General features: G+C 40.7%; 1 protein-coding gene across 3 annotated transcripts in view; it reads left to right on the top strand.

Moving 5' to 3' along the window:
- The window catches only part of numbl (NUMB like endocytic adaptor protein), a 54,369-nt gene that overhangs the window by 17,169 nt on the left and 17,408 nt on the right, over positions 1 to 19,792 (top strand). For 2 of the 3 annotated variants that reach the window (XM_078246692.1, XM_078246691.1), the window contains exon 1: positions 8,877 to 9,051. The exons of the other annotated variant lie outside the window; for it this stretch is intronic. In XM_078246692.1, the coding sequence (XP_078102818.1) occupies positions 9,011 to 9,051 (41 nt within the window). In that variant the 5' untranslated portion in view covers positions 8,877 to 9,010. Of the gene's footprint in view, positions 1 to 8,876; positions 9,052 to 19,792 lie in introns of those variants that run through there. 3 annotated transcript variants of the gene reach the window in all.

The raw sequence follows: 19,792 nt of genomic DNA, 5'->3' as shown, positions 1-19,792 counted from the left end.
CTTCTTCTTCTTCTTCTTCTTCTTCTTCTTCTTCTTGCAAAAGCTGGGAATTTATCATTCTAAAACATTTTGCATGTGCTGTGCCAATATTGTCTACAGTGTAATTTTGTAAACCATTACATCATTTTCTTCAAATATCTATGACTGGATTATCTGGCGCTGAAAAAGCTGAAAGATCCACTTACTCAAATGTAAGAGCTTTCGACAGTCAGCCGAAGTCCAAATCATTAGAAAGTTGACCTTTTGAACTTTGATACTAACCATATATTGTCCACAAATGTTAAGAATGAACATCCATACGTGGATTATTATTGAATGTTTATTCTTAATATAAGCTATCAAACGTGACGATCAGCTTTCAGCTGTATGCTGCAGCGCCACCACGGTGCGTGTCTGCCTACATTTCGACACCCATTTCCTCGGCCTGTGTTTCTGCATGACCAGCTAGAGCTTTTAGTGCCAGTCGATAAATACGACCACCCTGTGAAGGTCATGCAATCTCGCCCATCCACAAGGGCCCAAACTCCCAAACCACTGTAAAGCCACTGCATTGTTTATCACCACAATGATAACACCGACTGATTGTCATTTTCTTCCCATGTCTCTGTGCCATACTGTAAATGCCTCAGATACATTTTCTTTTGTGTGTGTGTGTGTGTGTGTGTGTGTGTGTGTGTGTGTGTGTGTGTGTGTGTGTGTGTAGCAAGTTTCTGTGTCACCGGATGTATATGCTTTGAGAGCAACAAAAAGCCGGAGTCAAATTCCCTGTGTGTTTACACTTACTTACACGTAGCTGAATCTAATTCAATGTTGCTACAAGGAGGATTGTTGTAAATATTGCTTCCTTATGGCACAGAAAAGGCTGCAGATTTGAGGACAGACAGATGGTTAGTAGATGCATACCAGTATATGCAGGGAAAGCAGTCTGCAGTGTGTAGAAGGGGGCTATGGTACAAATAAAAAGCAACATTTAAAGAACATGATTATAGAGTACTCGGTCAATTAACTTTAAATTGATTTGAACAGATATCTGAAGCAAACAGTTATTCATTTAGGAGCAACATATGTCATTTCATCTCAAATCTTGGATCCCGATTTTAAATACAGACCATTAAATCAACATTCAGTCAACTTCTGAATGTTTCCTGTTTAGGAATTCACAGACTGGCAGGCAGACAGAGAGTGATGGGGCAGACGTTAAAAGCTTTAAAAGCCTTATTGATTTGAGAGTTCTGGCCTTGTATCTCGTAGCTTTACATGCATAAACATGAATTATGCATACATACTTTGTATTGACAGTCAACACTTGAAACGTGCTTCACAGTCAGGGAGCAAGTGTTATGCATTCAGCGCACACATTCGTGTAGGTTGCAAAATCTCTTCCTGTCTGGACAGATCTGACAGGAGGTCAGAGGTGAGAGGTCACAGGATATTGACACACACACACACACACACACACACACACACACACACACACACACACACACACACACACACACACACACACACACACGGACCTGAGGCACTGTCATGGCCTGTTACCATGACAGTGTTTTATACTCATACTATCCAGCAGGGGTGCTATTCAACAGGCAATAAAGGACCTCTCCTCTCCTCTCCTATTAATAAATAGTAGACAGTATTACAATAGTAGAAATTTTGCTATTAGCACCATCCATTAATTCTTTGTACATGAAAATTAGATAACCCATAGATTATAGCCCACAAATTACAGTGTAACTGGTGTTGTGCAAAGGGTATCAGTAAAATACTTATAGGTACCTATAGTGGGACAAATACGTATGTAATACAGGAAGACAATACATTAAGGAATTGGGGGTAACAACTTTATGGTATTATTTATTTTAAAATTACAATATCCTTACAAAAATAACTAGGAAATTACATTGCAAAACGTTTTTAGATATTGACTCATTGATTATACAGTGTACAGTATTATTGTTACTTAGGAACAAAGCACTAAACCAGGAACAAGGGTGGTCGGCAATAGCTATAAAATAGTATGAAATAGTAAAATGGAAGGGGCAGAAATGTAGTTTTAGGATCCATGTAGCTTTTATCGCCCATCATACTGTATCATCAGATCATAAACAATAAAGCAGCTGAATTCATGTACATACTCAGGCAGAAACTTTATTGAAATGTATTGGACAACATACGGCATAAAGAATAGTGTAGCAAGATATTCATTACTCAAAAACATTTGTTGTTCAGTTTTTAGCAACTTTTTTTGAAAAGCACACAAGTAATTCCATTGGTGCTAATGGCTGTTACTTTTTGAAATAAGGAGAAGGCTCTATTATTACAGTGTAAGTACGGGGTGTATGGGCCGTAAAATTTAACAGTCCCTTGTTAATTTAATTTTAGTTATTTGTTACCTCTGTGCTTCTCCCCCTAACTACCAGTAGATACCCAGTAAGTATTTTATTGTACAAAGTATTCACGTACAGTGTTTTTATGTAGCCTTTTTGAGGGGCTGTTATCTGAAGTGTTACCATAAATGATTGAGAGGACAACTTTTCCTCTCTCTCACTCTCCCCCTCCTCTCTGCTCCTCACCAGGAAGACCTTGCTGTGATCAGCGCAGAGGGAGGTCTCCTTTCACCCACAATGTTGTCACTGTCTGTCTTTCTTTCCTCATGCTCATCTGATCTCAGCACAGTGAAATAAATGTGTGTGTGTATGTGTGTAAATGCTTTCTATTTTTGTTATTTTCCAGTTGCCACTTTTCTTGCCCCTTTCCTCCTCCTCTTCTCTCTCTCTCTCTCTCTCTCTCTCTCTCTCTCGCTCTCTCTCGCTCTCTCTCTCCCAGCCCACAAAAAAAACTCTGTACCATTGGTTGCCACGGGATTCAGTTGCCATGCAGCAGCAGCAGCTGCGAGGTTTTCACATGGTCCTCACGTGTATGCATGTCTACCGTGGCATGACAGAGTTTGAATGCCATGTTGATTGGGTAGAGGGAGAAAGGTGTTGCGTTAGGATGGTTTGATTGGCCCCATACACGAATGTACAGACACACCTTCATCATCTTACAGTTGGTCAATAAGGCTTTGTCTGTAACTACAGGTTTTGTGTTAGTCTGTAGAGAAAGATAAGTCGGGGATAACAGAGACATATGATGATGCAGAGTCATAGAGGAGAGGAGCGATGGATGATGGGAGAGAGAGAAAGAAAGAAGAAAAATAGAGTGGTATTGACCAGAGGCAGAAATCGATGAGCAGTCTGTCAGGATAAGGCAGTGGATTAGGCTACTGGACAGCCTGTCCATCTGAGTACAGTTTTACGGAGCATGACTGGATAAAAAAGAGAGTTTTGGTGGATTTTTATCAGCAGATGATTGGATAGCTGTGTTTGGTTTGGTAGAAGTCACTGAGGCGGTAAGATAACATGATGATGAACTAGAGCAGTTGAAATTTCCTTAAGAAGCATGTAAACCCACTTAATGATCACAGTTAACCAACCTTTTGTTGCAGGGAGCTGAAGTCGTCAATATCTTTATAATAACATGGATGTATTGGCTTTCCCTGTAATGTGAAAAGTGCCACTCATAGAAAAATCCACAGCCCACCTCAGGGGTTTGTTTTAGAGTCTTTCAGCTAAATGTTTTAGTCTTAAGGCCCGGATCTTTACTGTTTTGATTTACTGCTCTAATATGTTGTATTTAAGACTTAATGTGTAAAAAAATTAAGTAATACAGGTTTGAAAAGTGATTTTTCTCTTCTGAAAGTACAGTGTAATAGATTTTGTGCAATGGGGTTTTTGCATCAGGTTAAACTCTAAACCTATTGTCCATACTTAACTATACTGCACACACACACACACACACACACACACACACACAAACCATTAAGGTTTTGGATACATGCTGGAAGCATGTGGTATGTTAAAGGAAGTTGTCATAGAATGTGGTTGGTTTTTAATTTCCTCTACTTGAAGAAGAAAGAAAAAAAGAAAAAAAAAAAACAGCATTTTTTTTTTTGGTTGAGTGAATGTGATTATGTTCTCCTCTGTTGTATTTTGATGTATGATTTCCATATTCATTTTTAGATCTGGAAATTTAACCTTACAAACAGATTAGTTTTATATACAGTTTAGAGTTTTGTCCATGAGAGCCTAAACAGATAGACTGTCTGGCACGAAAGACAAATATAATGCTATGAATTTACTTCACTTTGATTTTGTTCACCTTTAATTTCATTGGGTCTCTCTTTTTATGCCATTTTCTCCTCACGTTAAAGGGTAACTACTGTTCTTTTTTTCAACCTGGACCCTATTTCCCTATGTTTTTGTGTATAAGTGACTGATGATGACAATGTCAAAAATTATGACAATTGGTCCAGTATTAAGCCAGATCGCTGCAGTCGGCAGTCAGCGAAACAAGCTACAATGTAAGTTAATAGGGCAATTGTTCATCTTGTATTTACGTTCATAAAAGTGCTTGTTTTGCCACTGACTGGCTCAGATTAATATTCTAAGTGTCTGACAACATTATGGAAAGGATTTCTAAGATCAACCTTTCTATTAAAGAGTAAGATCCTTTTTTTAAACACAAAAACATCTTTGAAATTGCGTTCGCTAAACCCACCAGACTCCATGTAAATAAACAGTAATTTTAGCATCGTAAAATACACTTCATTCAAAGTCAATAGAAACAAAATAAAACTATGAAAAGCTGTTTTGGGTCGTCTTTCCACTTTTCCAACCATCACAACTCTAGGTTTGGTTGAAATAAATGCATAGTTTACAGATTTACATGTGAAAATATGTTGGCTCTATACACACACTAAAAGTATTGTTTTTTTAAATGGAGTGTGGTGGGTTTAGCACTAGCGACCTTAGAGCTGTTTCTGATTAAACAGAAAGGTCCCAAAGAGATTTTAAAAAGGTCTATCTCTGTAGGGATCCTTTCCATAATATTGTCAGACACTTAGAACAATAATCTGAGCCTTTTAGTGACAAAAACAGCCCTTTTAGTGGACCAAACTGATGCTGAACATTTGCCCCATAGGGTTACATTGCAGCCTGGTCTGTGGCTGTCGGTTACAGCATTCACGCTTAATACTGGACCAATTTCAAAGATTATTGTTCCTATCAGTCACTTACACTCAAAACATAGGGAAATAGGGTCCAGGTTTAAAAAAACGGTAGTTTAAACCTAATGTCAAGTCAGAATTGTCTAAATTGGTATATTGAAATAAGAACAACAGTGACTTCATGGCAAATTAACTTAAGGATTGCTTACTAAAAAGATAATTGCATATTTGTAATCATAATAATTGTGGTTGTACGTGGTTCTCTCTCTCTCTCTCTGTATTTGTGTGTGTGAGAGATCGAAGGAGCCTCATTTACATTCAGACAGTGTTGGTTAAAATAACAGGCTGTTATGAAGTCAGTGAGGCATGGTGGTTGTAAAACCACAGAGTCTCCGATTTAACATGTTCGCAGACGCACAGAGATACAGACACACACACACACACACACACAGACACACACACACACACACACACACACACACAGACACACACACACACACACACACACACACACACACACACACAAACACACACACACACACACACACACACACACACACACACACACACACACACACACACACACACACACACACACACACACACACACACACACACACACACACACACACACACACACACACACACACACACACACACACAGCATGATTAGGTTTCTCCGTTTCTGTTCTTGCTGGTGGCAAAGCTCACTTGAGAACGAGACATGTGCCAGAGGGCTTATTTATTGTGAGCAGGAAGTGTGTCTGCTACCACCTGGTTGGTGAGATCCTGTTTCATAACTACACAGCAGTTATAATAGGCTTATGTTAGTGTCTGTGGAGTACACAGATATACATACTCAGACAGATGACTATGCATGCACAAGCAGATGCCTGCACACACAGACACACACAGTCGCAGGGCAGCCATACAGTTATTCTACAGCACAGCAATAGAGATAATATCTTCTATACTTTCCTCTGATTAGTTTAAAATTCTGTCCCTTCTGTCTTCTTCTGTGGCTTTGTCTTCCCGTCTCTTTACTCATTTTTAGATTCCTTTCTTTCTCACCCTCCTCTTCTTTCTGTCTGTGCTTCTCACTCCCGGAGGAGTGCAAAAGAAAAGAGGAGGACAAGTTAATAATGACGATTAAAGGTGGGTAGAATACAGGACAAATGGTGGAAACGAAGTGAAGTTCTTACCTTCACTCCTAATGTTAATAAGCAGACTTTGTATTACCTTTTAGCTTGAGATGTCAGAAGGTGTCTCGTACTGTGAGACAGGTGTGGTCGCACTATTTACTAAACATGTTTTTGTAATGACATAATTGCCAAAGCAGAACGAAAGATACACAAAATGATCGCCTGAAATTACAGACATCCGAGCTACAAAACAATAGACTGCCAACATTAATACCACAGTGACATTTGTGTGGGCAACTGTGGAATGGAAACAACTGACAATAAGCATAAAGAGAGATGCTGTCAAATGCTGCCAGTCAGCTACAAATACCCACAAGGGCATCAAGGACGTTCAGATCCCTCTCCGTCTCATCTAGTGTTGATCTCTGGCTCTGGGTGTTGCAGGGTAAACAGCTTACAGGGATGAAATGGCATCATGGAAGGCTAGGAATGTGTAAAAAGAGAGAGACAGCATTACACTGAGTTACACTATCTCCAGGCTCAGCCTTAGCTCTAGCTGCAAACTTCTAGCGCTCCTCCAGCTGCATTTACACTTCTTCTTAGTTGTGTACCCATGTGGTTAGATAACCCATGACACTTTTTGGTGCAAGGTGTGAACAAAGTCCAAAGTGTGGTTCATTTGTTTATAAACCCACCCAGCCCAACCCCCAACTGCCAACAAGCTAGTTTTCCCTCACCATCTCTTCAAAGAATGTCATTTTCATGCAAAACCCTCCTTGAGTCCCAAGGTCAGTTTCTCGTTCATATCTACCGCTGTGTTGGCCCTTAATCCCCAAACTGGTCACTATTAGAAACAGAGCTTCACCACTCTTTTTTAAGCTCAATTAACAGTTCCAGTTCTCCATCTTGACTTCTGAATGTCCTCCCTTCTGGCTTGAGCTCCTGCACTGTTATGCATCCCTTTCCAAAAGCCATCAGCAGCTCCCTCATGTGGCCCTAAACCTAACCCTACTTTTAGTTTCAATTCTCAGCTAGAACTTGCTCTTCTTAAAACCCAGTCTTACTGGGTGGGTATTCAGACGTTAAAACCTGTGCAAAGGGGTTGTTTTTGGCGGGGACCTGTTTCTTTAGGTACCGGTGAGATGATAAATAATTGTGAGGTATAAATCCATAAGAGTAGAGAGTGAAGAATAGATCATGGTTAAAGTTAAATGTTAATACTGTAAACCACTCTTGCTTCAAACTGCTGTTGAATATTTTTTTTGTTGTTAAATCAAGACCTTAACCAAGTGCTTTGAGTCCCTATGCAAAACCGCCTTGTTGGATGATGTTGCGTTGAGTTGTGGTGCGAGTTTTTGCTGCGTTGGTACCTCTTCTGTGAGAATGCAGTGCTGTTGTCTGTCAGAACATGACTTTCGTCTTTATTCCAGTCCTTGCTTTATCTCTAGCTTTGTCCCTGGTTCTATCCCTGCACTACCCCTCAACCTCCAACCCTGCTCCTCCCTAAGGTTGATTTAGCTTTGACCCAACTTTCACCCAAGCATCAGCTACTTTTGCCCATTTTGTTATACTAGGAAAATATACATAGATATTTTACCTGGGGTACAATTTTCCACTTCACTGTACAGTGGCTGTGCAAAGCATTCCTGTAATGGTACAAGAGGCATTACTCTGACTGCTCCACATCTGATATACAGTAGAAGAGTTGACCTAAACAGTATGCAAATATGGGCTTTGCAGAATTACCCACAAACCTCTTGAACTAGATTAACTGTAACTGTAGCTCTGAAATGAATTGCAGTATAGCAACCGCAAAGCTAATTCTCACCTCAACACCACACTTCATTGTTTTTAGACACAGAATACTCCGAAATGTTTAGATGAAGTTTTCAAATGTTTTCCAGCTTTGAAATCTGGAAGAGAAACCAATATAACCTTAAAACATGGAATGCTCTTACAGCCAGGTGCTCATTGGGTGTGTTCTGCAGGCTTCCTCAGCTTGAAAGCACTACTTAATCATCTGTTGGGAACGCCGACTGCTGTATTTCTCTGGCCTGCCCTTCATCCTGCATCCAGGACTGGAAAGCAGCACTCTCCCTTGTGTTCAGTAACGCCCCTTTGGAAACATGCTTCCAGGCTGAGTTTCTCACGTTAAACACATCCTCCAGCCCTGGTCCTATTCCCCAGTTCCAGCTCCAGTGCCTGTCCCCAGACTCCGGCCCCAGTTCTTGCCCTCTCCCCTAGTGCACTCTTGACCAGTGCGCCCATAGCAGATGGAGAGCAAAAAAAAAAGGTGCCGCTAACAGCCATGACTCGCTCACTCACTCACTCAGCTTTCTCCTTTTCTCTTTCTCTTTCTGACTTTCTCTTTGTATCCTCCCACTCCATTATCTCCTCACTCACAGGATTTGGTGCATCAAACATTGATTTGTCTTTATTTTTAGAGCACCTGTGAGCATACATGCGTGCGTGTGCAGTATTTGTTTGTGTGTGTACCAGACATTCATCCATGCTGGGTCGTGGGCAGTTTGACTGTGTTTGGGTGCATGTGCATGTCTTTGTGAGTGTGTCAGAGCTCCTTTTTCTAAGTTAATCCCTTAAGAAGAGGTGTGGCTATCTTTCTCGCGCTGCGCTCCCCCCTCTCCTCTCTGTCCCTCACTCTGAGCGCAAAATCATCACATGCTCTCTCGCTTCTCTCTTCCTCTCATCTTCCTCTTGTGCTGTTGTTATTGCCGTGGCCGCTAGTCCGAGGGAGTTCTTTCTCTCAGCTTGGCATCTATGCATCTCCTCTAATCTGCTGTCGTTCCTGTGTGACATGAGTTCTTGTAGCGAGATGGGGGAGGCCATCGAACTCAGGTGAGTCAAATACAGAGTAGGGGGTGTGAGCTGTGTGTTTGTTTAGGAACTGGCAGGTGACATCCAACATACGTATGCACATGCACTTTTTGTATGCACTATGTGTATCTATGCATACATTTATTTTCTGTGTGTTATTGTGCAACTGGGAGTATTTTGGATTCAAACTGGGTCAACTGTTAGCGTAGCAGTCAGTACCTTGGGCTGTTTTTCTTAGCTCACCTCTTTTTCTGTCCATCATGTTGACCCTGTTTCAACAAGGCGGAAATCTGCAAGCTCTATAGAGGTCAACAGGAGATGTGGGGTTTTCATGATTGTGATTTGTTGTTGTTGTTGCTGTGGTTACGGTGGTACTTTCAGTTAATGCCAAACTGATAATGTGTCTAGTCCAGCCTGTATCCACAGGGCTCATAGCGGCTAATAGCCTTAGCAGATGCATTAGCCCCCATGCCCATATGGAAGAGATTAAACCTCTAAACCTAAACCTAAATCTAAACCTAGCTACATACGAACACCCAACATTTTTTTCTTGCATGACGTTAGTGCCTTCACATGTTTTTGTCTGCACGTTTAGATACGAGTCTGTCCATATGTGTCTGGTTGTACACCTGCCACACACCTTTTTTTAACATAACAAAAGATTTGTGTTCCTAAGCCTACTGGTTTGCTTCAATTCCCTCGCCAAATTCAACACTTCCTCTCTTTTTACTCTCTCTGCCCTCGTGATTAGATAATTTAGAAGGACAGCTCTCATGTGAGGTGCAAAAAAGAGAAAGAGGCAAAGTGTGAGAACACTGCTGACGATAGAGACCAATGTAATAAGGAAAATGAGGACAAACGAAGAACTGCAAGACTGAGACTCAACAGGAGTGAAAAAATGAAAGGAGGGGTGTGAAAGTGAGAGTTGAGTTTGAGATGGGAAGGGTGAAAAATGGGATCAGGGAAGAGAGTGTGTCAGAGGAAAAAGCCAAGGAAAAGCTGATTCATTATGAAGAAGATATGAATTTCCTCCCATTTTCAGATGAGGAAGCAGGAGATAAAAATAGAATGACGATTGTGTTACTTGGTTTCTATCATCACCTGACATTGTAGAATATCAAAAGTACTTTGCAGAGAAATAGTTCAAAATAGGTTACAGACCTGAGAAAGCAAATGAGAAAGATGAGGGAGATGAGGAAAGACTTCAGTACACACAGAACTTAAAAAAAAAGCTTTGTTTGACTGTGAGAGCTCAGCTTTTGAATGCAGGCTGCAGAGCTACACCGGGTCACTTGGCATTCTTCTCTGGCCAAAGAGTCTGACGTAAAATCTGCACATTTCAAGCTTGAGGGTGGGGTTGACAAGACATTACAGCAGCAATAACAGGTTTTTCAGCTGGTGAACATTTGAGTGAAGTGGCCTTGTGTTAAAAGTTGTATTTGTTTTTGAGTTCACTAAAGTAAACTTGAATGTCACGTAGTCCTGTTGAATCTATAGTGTTCAACATGTGTTTTTGAATATGTTTCAAAGCAATGTCCGTAAAGAAGTGACAGCTAGTGGCAAATATGGAGCTTTAAAGCATTTGTGTTAATTTCCTCCTGCCTGGAATAATGTAAAGTTATTCTATAATGTCCGTGGTCACATCTGAACCTCGAGATGAAAGTGTGCCCCATACTTTGCTATCATATCAGAGACGTAGCACAGATGATAAGATGGACTTCGGCACTGGTCTAGACTGATAGGAGGGAATACAAAGTGGGAACACAGCATGACAATATGATACCCGAGCATATCGACCAGACTGCTCCACCTCACGCCTGGCTGTGTTTAGATTAGCTTTCACATACTTTTCCCCTCACAGACACATGAAACATGGACATGCTTTGACATGGATGCAGACACATGCCATACTTATGGTTGCATATACGATCACACACAGACACACACACACACACACACACACACACACACACACACACACACACACACATATAAAGGTAACGTGCTCCGTCCGTTCCATCTTTGCCTGTTGTTCCAAGGGCAGAGGGGGATTTGGATAATGTTATGTTAATCTACCTCTCTTTTGTATTTTAGAACCCATTCACACACACACACACACACACACACACACACACACACACACACACACACACACACACACACACACACACACACACACACACACACAGTCTTCTCCAGACTTAACTTGGTTGGGAATTGAAATAGTAGCAGGAGGGGCAGTGACACAGCTCTGCAATAAGCCTGGAGCAGTAGGATAATAGGTGTGGGAGTTGTGTGTCTCCTGGTATTGAGGTGACAGTGTATGTGTATAGAGATGTGTGAGTGCACCAGCACACACACACACACTCTCTCTCTCTCTCTCTCTCTCTCTCTCTCTCTCTCTCTCTCTCTCTCGCAAAGCTAACACAATATCACTTGCAGTTTCCCAGATATATCCTATTTGCAGAGAAGAGTGGGAAGCAGATCATTTTAATTGCAGGATGTTTTCTGAGACTCCCGGCTTTGCCAGACTGCCCTCTTCTGTCCCCTTATTTGATCAGTGCCTTAAATGAGTGAGGCAGGAAGAGCGAGAACATGTTTTGTTCACTGTGTGAATTTTATACATACTATTCATGCAGTGCACACATACATGTATGTGTGGAAAATCAGCAGAGTGCATTCATGTGCACTAGTGTCTTTGAGCATGATATTGTGTGTCACATTTAAAGTGTGAGTTCGATGTGAGTGTCACTAAATCTCCATTTAGCTAGAGTCAACCCATGACAAGAATCAGCTCTGGAAACCTGTGCTGCTTCCTGGATCTCTCCATCTTCATGTTATTGACTATCTCATTTCATTCCAAGTTTCCTTAGAGATTACCTACAGTATCTTGTCTAAAGCTTGTCTAAGTTATCTTATAGTAAATTACTTTGACGTGTCTCTCTCTTTCTTTTTGTTTGCATTACATTTTAATTAATTATGATTCAGAATGAATTTAAAGGATAATTTCTGTTTCGTAAAACTTGGGTCTTAAGCTGTGTTCAGACCGACTTGAGGCTAAACTTTGAATTAAATTTAAAATATCAGGATAAAAAGACAGTTTTGATCAAATTTGTTTCAAGGCTTAAACACACCAAGAATAAGGTTTTATGGAGACTTTTCTGACCTGTGATTAGTTCATGAATTGCAATGTTGATTCATAGCATCATTCCCTTCTGGCTAGAGACAGACTGCACTTTCAAGTAGAATGCCCATGTTCTGAATCGTTCATGTACATTCCGTATGACATTCTCCCTCCTCCATCTGTGACTGTAAGTCTCTTGTTGCAGACAAATTTTAATTTCAGAACAAAGTGACGGTGACAGAACTGATCCTGGATCAGAAGGTTGAGTCAATTCGTCACGTTTGCAGCTGCCTTGCCTTGCCTTGCCTTGAGTCAAATGTACCAAGAAATTACTAAAAACAAATGAAGTTTCTTACAGTAATGCAGGTGTGCTACTGGATGGCAATATAGTTAGACACAGAGTGTAACTGTACTAGACATATTTTGCGTTCTCTTTGTCACATTTAGAAACTATTAACCTACACACATGCATGTGCATGAAACACACTAGGAAATCTAATTGGAAGCAAACAGAACTGACTTAATAAATAATGAATTTTACAGTATGAAAAATAATTCACAAGGATATACCACAATTTCATATTACAGTACATGCTGTTATGAACAATATTGACCAGTACTGCATTAAAAGTCAGAGAGAAATATGAACCCCACAAACCCCTTTTTATAGTGTGTGTTTGTGTGTGTGGGTGTGTGGGTGTGTGGGTGCCAGGCTGATGGTTAAACACCTGGCACTGCTTCATCTGTCACTATACATCTGTATAGCGCCAGGTGTTTAACCATCAGCCTGGCACCCACACACGCTGACATACATTCCTAATCTTTACAGAAAGGACCATTACTGATGCAAGACAGCTGTTTGCCTCCTTACTTACAGAAAAGTATGCTTCATACTGTAAGCCACCTACATGCTTTAATGTATGCAGCTCTCCACTGATCTGTATGTGCCGCTGCTTCTTTATATTTGCTCACTGTAGCTGCTGCACCAAAGGAGTGTTTATGTTCCATATGCAGACTGTATAGATTGCTGTTTTTATCACTTTATTTCAGCTGTAATATTTCCTCTGTTTCTGTGGAAGTTACTTAGTGATGGAGTAGTGATTGAATAATTGGTGGAATTGTGTTGTTTTCCAGGTGTGGAACATTTCATTTTACCGTTTGTTCTGTAAACAGTCTGACTTGGTTGTCTGGCCGTCTGATGATGTCTTATTTGTAGCAGGAGGCAACGCTTTGTACTTTTTAGGATTTAAATAAGTTTCAGGATTTTTGACCAAATTTGATTTTGGGAAATATGCTTGTATGATGTATTACTAAAAGTGAGAAGAAGAACATTGATATTAATTTCATCTTTGTGTGTTCTGTAGAGAGACTGGTCCAGGATGCTTTTAGCCTAACTTAGCACACTAGCAACATCCAGCACGGGGAGACAGTAAGCTTGCAAGAAAAAAATCCACCTTACAACAACTCCAACTCCTGATTGAAGCTGTCTTATTTAAAAAACAATTCTGTAAAAACACTAGACTTCTAGAATTCTCAAGTCTCAAGTAAATGAAGTCTTATAGCAGTGAAGTCCAAGTCAAGTTGCAATTTTATATTTTTGTTAGAAAGAAAAGGTATTATTCCACACTGAATTATGCAGGTGAGTTATGTGAAAATCTGTGTATGTAGCAGTGGTTGTGTTGCAGTCTGCCTGTCAAATACACACCTTATAGACTGTTATTTTCCAGAAAGGAACACCTCAAAGGAGCATGACACTTGCTCTCTGTTTCGGTCTGTCGCTCTCTCACATCCGTACACACTTTCATACACAGTCTTATAAACCCCTGCAATGAATACGGCCATCGTGTCCTTGGTCAGGCTTCAGTCTAAACACAAATGCCCTTGTTTAGGCTGTCTGCTACGTCACACCCCTTTATTTTGTAATCACAAACACAGACCAACTGTCACTTGTCACGCTTGTGTGTGTGTGTGTGTGTGTGTGTGAGAGAGAGAGAGAGAGAGAGAGAGAGAGAGAGAGAGAGAGAGAGAGAGAGAGAGAGAGAGAGAGAGAGAGAGAGAGAGAGAGAGAGAGAGAGAGAGAGCCAAAGAGAGAGGAAGAGAGAGTTTTGGGTGTTAGTAAGAGTCGGTGTCCCTATTCGGGTCAATCAGTGTCAGTTGAAGTCTGCGGGCCCAGAAACTGGGTCAGTTGTCTGTGTGTGCTTGTGTGTGTCAGCATCCTGTGTCTAGTGTAATTTTTATTTTATTCTATTAACTGGATATTTGCATATTGTCTCATATTAGCCCAGAGATGAGTCACCATTGAAAAATTATTTGGAGGATGTGTGTGTGTGTGTGTGTTTATTTGAGTGCACATGCTTTTGTTGTCTAGCCTGGCTTCGCCCTCCTACGTACTTCCGAAAATTTCATTTTCCTTCAGTACTACGTCTGGGTTTGTGGTATATTCTTGGGTTTTCTCCGGTCAAATCTTTGCACTAATGCTAGTAGCTATATGTTAGCTGAACTTTACGGAGCATATATGTGTGTGCACTAAATGTAGCCTGTTTCATATGTCGTTTTTATATAATGTCGTTTTTATATATTTTAATTTTGTAACCACTTGAGCCACGGTGAAACGTTGTTTCGTGTATATGGTTGAAATGACAATAAAGCACATTGAGTTGAGTTGACTTTCTCACTCTGTCTGTCTGTAAACGGTAGGCGTGGCTTGGGAGTAGACTATAAAGCAGCGAAGCAAGTGCATTCTTGGGATTTTCTGGCTTTTCTCGGCTTAGAAGCCACCAATTTTAAAAAATAATTTCACATTTCTACTGCATAAGTGACCCAATTTAAACATATATTCATCTTTCCAACGGTGAAATATCCCTTTAACACTTATCAATGTTGAGTGGCCAGACTCTGTACAAATGAAATGTACAAGAGTCTGGTAGGACCAGGCTATTTGTTGTCTGCAACGAGTCTAAAAAGTGATGGAGTGTGTAAGAAAATCACAAAGTTGATAAAGCTGAAAAGTGAAGAAAACGTTTGAACAACTTTGAACAACTGATGAATGAAAATAAACAGTGAAACAATTCAAACTAATTCTGGAAAACCACTGAAACCAAATGCTCATCCTGCAGCCCCCTCAAACCACAGAGCCACAGAGTACTGATACTAACTGAGCCTGGTAAACATACATTACATTAAATATAAAGCCTGAACTAGTTAAATGCCTCAACACAGCCTACAGTCCATCATCAGAAATAAAAGTGCCCATATAGCTATTAAAGTATGCCCTGTAATTCGTATGTACAGTTCCATGGCCACAAAGTTAGTGCGTGTCAGCAATGTGAGTCGTCAAGACAAATGTCTTGAACATGTTGAAGAAATGGCAAGAATAAAAAATATGTCACCATATTTCTGTGGCTTCTGTCTGAGGCAAAAACTATTCAAAATAAGAAATAAATCACTGGGTTTGCTCATTAATGTGTTTATGCTTGTATTAAAGGATTTTTACTACTAATATAAATTTACTTGCAGTTATACTGGATGCTTTGGCAAAACACAAGCTTCTCAGCTGTTTAGTCAGTAAGTCACAACTTGAATTCAACTGAACAGAGAGAAGGAAACAGAGAGATACATCATGTCCATATAAAGTGGTCAGTTAAATGACTAAGCCAAGACACACACACACACACACACACACACACACACACACACACACACACACACACACACACACACACACACACACAAACACACACAAACACTTGAACACTCCGCCTCTTTCTGTCCCCTCCTTGTCTCTCAGGAGCTCCACAGACATATAGCTTACCGTAATGCGAGGTGGCAATGACTCATCGTGTGTGTGTGTGTGTGTGTGTGGGTGGGTGGGTGGGTGTGTCAACATTATGTGACTCCTCCATTTCCCTCCCTGTACGAGGTGTGCTTTGCGAACATCTGGTTGAGAAGAAGTTTGAGGGAGGAGTGTGTCCCGTTTTGCCAAAATCTTTTGAGTTGCTGTCGAACACAGAACATCTGGATCAGAGAGGAACACTGTGTGCGCATGTGTCTGTGGACAATGACATCAGACTCACATCTGGCAAGCACAAAACACAGCTGGACACACATGGATTCATGCAGACTTCACATAGATTATGTGGAGGGAATACAGAGGTTACACACATGTACGAATGCAGAATGACATTAATATTAACTTTCTAACACTTTAAATACAAGCTAATTAACTGATATTACTGATATTAGAACACACACACACACACACACACACACATTGCTAATGACAATTTTCCCAACCTACTAATTATTAAAATTAAAATACCAGCTTAACAAGTTAGAGCAAAATGTTGAAATATTTTCCCCACAATTTATTAGTCTGTCCTCGTAGGCGAACCTTTCTAAAACCATCCCTGTGAAACCCATTTTCTCACATTCACATCGCCAGAGCTGCAGACATTTAGTTTCAGGATCCATTTTAGCATCTGTCGTTGGGTCTTTTGGACAAGATCAGAGCAAAAGGGGAGATCTGGAGTATAAACACCAGTGAAGAAGAAGAATAGGGAGGATTGGGAAAGAAAGCGGTGATGAAGGGATGTCAACTGGGGTGAACAGACTTAAAAGTCTATGACATAACATCATATGATCGTAAGTAGTCTCTCCTGCCATCTCCTCTGCAACAATACATTCCAGATGGCTGCTAACTCAAACACTGGATGGGAAACAACTATGTGTTTTTTGGCACTAGGCCTCCAGTTTGTGTACTCTGCACTGAAGTGCTTATGAGTTTTGCGTGGGTTTATGACGATAGTGGGACTTGATTTGTTCCGTTGATTTATAGATTTATTTTGATGTTTTCCATCCTCGCCTGGCTGCTAGACCACCCCCTCATTCTGTCTCTTGCCTTACTCATGCACATGGTTCTTGTTGTGCGGGGTGAGGTCACAGCTATGCAAGGCCTTTACATGCTGGGTAATGTCTCCACCTAATGTGTCTCCATTAAAGAGTCTCAGCTAGAGAAGGACTATCAAATAGTTTTCACCGCAGTCTGGCTTATAGGTCATATTCTTATGTCCTTCCACCAGGATATGGACTTAATGTCGTCTGTGCAAATGAAAGACACACTTTCCACAGCTATCCACCACATTGTCATCTGAATATATCTTCATAAATATCTTTCGTCTTTATAACAATTTTGACACAAATACACTTATTTGCTTTCTAGTGGAGTTAGATGAGTAGTTTGATACCACTCTTCTATCTGGCTAGTAAATATGAAGCTACAACCAGCAGCAGGTTAGCTTAGCTTAGCATAAAGACAAAAAAAAACCCAGAGGGAAACAGCTAGCCTGGCTGGCTCTGTCCAGTAGATGCTAACGCTCACAAATTGACATGATACATATTTTCTTTTTTAAATCTTTACAAAAACATTTAAAAAGTTTAACATTTGTAAAAAAAAAAAAAAAAAAAAAAAGTCTATGAATGGCATTTTATGGGCAATCTCATTTAAGCGTCAAATTTTGCCTTAAAACAGAGTTTATATTAAGTCTCATCCCACATATTTTGCCAGATGTTTGCTAATCCATACATTACTCTGCTTACCCTCTTAAAGCTAGATTTTCCCGTTAAAGTTTACTTTAGCTTAAAAGTTAGAGAATAAACATATGACAAGTGTTCTTGTTGGTTTGTCTGTCTTTTTCTTTGCTCATTTAGTTTTCTCCTTCTAGTCAGCTCGCTTGTTAAATTTTGTATCAAACCGCTTAACCCACATTTGGGTGTGTCACAATACTGATTTTCTTATCTCACCCCTTTACAGCCAAAGCATTTACTATATTCAATCTGAAACATTTAAGTGCTCGACCTTTCTTGTCACTTTACAAGATAGTACAATAGAAAATGTGTAGGATAAATGTTATTAGACTCTATATTAATCTGTGTCAGTGGATTTTTCTGTTTTTTATTCTACAATTTCGCTGGTTTGTTGGTCTATCTTTCTATCCTTATCTGTTTCATCTTTTGGCCTGTTAAACTTTGCTGTCAAACCACACAGCCCCCACACATTTCCATTTTATTAGAACTGGATGACTGATGGATAATCAGAAGTAAAATTGCATGTGTTGCAGCACTCATTTTCTCACCCCATTCCTCACTCCTCCACTTCTTCCAGTCAGTTTTCACTTGTGCCAGTACCCACAGTTCACATCATTTCATTTATGTGTCTTTTCCCTGTGGCTTGGTATCAGAAGTCTATTTGCTTACTCCTCCTCCTCCCCCTCTTCCTTCTCCTCTACTGCCATCCCAAACCATATGAGGGCAGTTACAGGGCATGCTGTATTCCCTAACCAGCACCTCCTTTCGCCCACCCTGTCCCATATACTATAAATCCCCCCCCCTCCCTTGGGGGTATATCAGCTAGCTTTTACCCCTCCCTACAGACACACAAACACACCTTCTGCCAGCCAGGTGCCAGTCAGTTGGCACTTTTCCCAGAAATGTCTGGCACAAGCCTCAACGTGTGCGTGTCGAGCTGCAGAGGGGCTTGTGTGTGTTTTTGTGTGTGCACTTGGCAGAGGACGCATGCCACACATGCCAGAAATGAGCAAAGCCACTCGAGCTGTTTCATTTGAATACTCTGCATTACTCACACGCCTGAGTGTGTGTGTGTGAGATGCACGGGAATACACTCTTCCTGCACGCCTGCCTTTGACACTCATTACCAGTACCATAGCAGTGATTATGAGAAGTGATGTGTCTGTGTGTATATATATTTGCTTGTAAACCATGTGTGTATGGAAGAGCAGAGAGAAGATTCTTCCCCTTAGTATACAGATTACTGCTTACACATGGACATTACATATCTTCAGTGTAATATTTGTGCGCTTTCCCGCCCTGCTATAGCCAGGATGCCGACTCATGGGGCAGCCAGACGGTAAGAAAATAATGCAAGTATGCTCTTTACTCAGATTAACCAAAGATATATGAAACAATGAAAGCAGAAAGGGACTTTGTGCTGTATTTGCAAGAATTTTGCAAAAGGAATTGAAGCTTGCTGGTGTGTCTCAGACCAGAAAAGTGCCCTAAAAGTAAAGAACATGTAGAGACACAAAAGAGACTGGTCTGGAAGTGGATTTAGGATAAACAGGAGGAAGAGGGACAGTAAAGTCAAATTTCACACAAACAACTTTACATTTTTAACAGAGAAGCTAGTGATGCAGTTAATTCAGTCTTGAAAAAGACAGAGGACGTACGCCAGGGGAGAATTTCTTATTGTTCTCCAGATCTTCTGTTGAGGGGGGATGTGACTGTGGAGGAATGAAAACAGTAATTATAATTTTTAAGCAGGTCATGTTTTGATGGCGTCATGTTTCATTGTGCTGGGAAATTAGCATCGCTAAACAGGCCAGGGGGCTGAATGGTCTAATTAAGCAGTGCAGGGAGGATTGTGTGTGCTCTGAGAAGTACTGGAGTGTGTGTGTGTGTGTGTGTGTGTGTGTGTGTGTGTGTGTGTGTGTGTGTGGTGATCAGCATTCGCTCAGTGTTCTTGGTGTTTTTTGGGGAGATGAAAGCCCACCCTAAGCTTTGTGTTCATTAGCGTTAACGTTCTACCTGTGTGATTTGTACAGACTGTCTCTGAATGGAGAATCA

The sequence above is a fragment of the Sander vitreus genome, chromosome 3 (genome assembly GCF_031162955.1).
Source record: "Sander vitreus isolate 19-12246 chromosome 3, sanVit1, whole genome shotgun sequence".
Taxonomy (NCBI): Eukaryota; Metazoa; Chordata; class Actinopteri; order Perciformes; family Percidae; genus Sander; species Sander vitreus.
The sequence above is the reverse complement of the archived record's forward strand: the minus strand, read 5'-3'. Positions and strand labels throughout refer to the sequence as shown.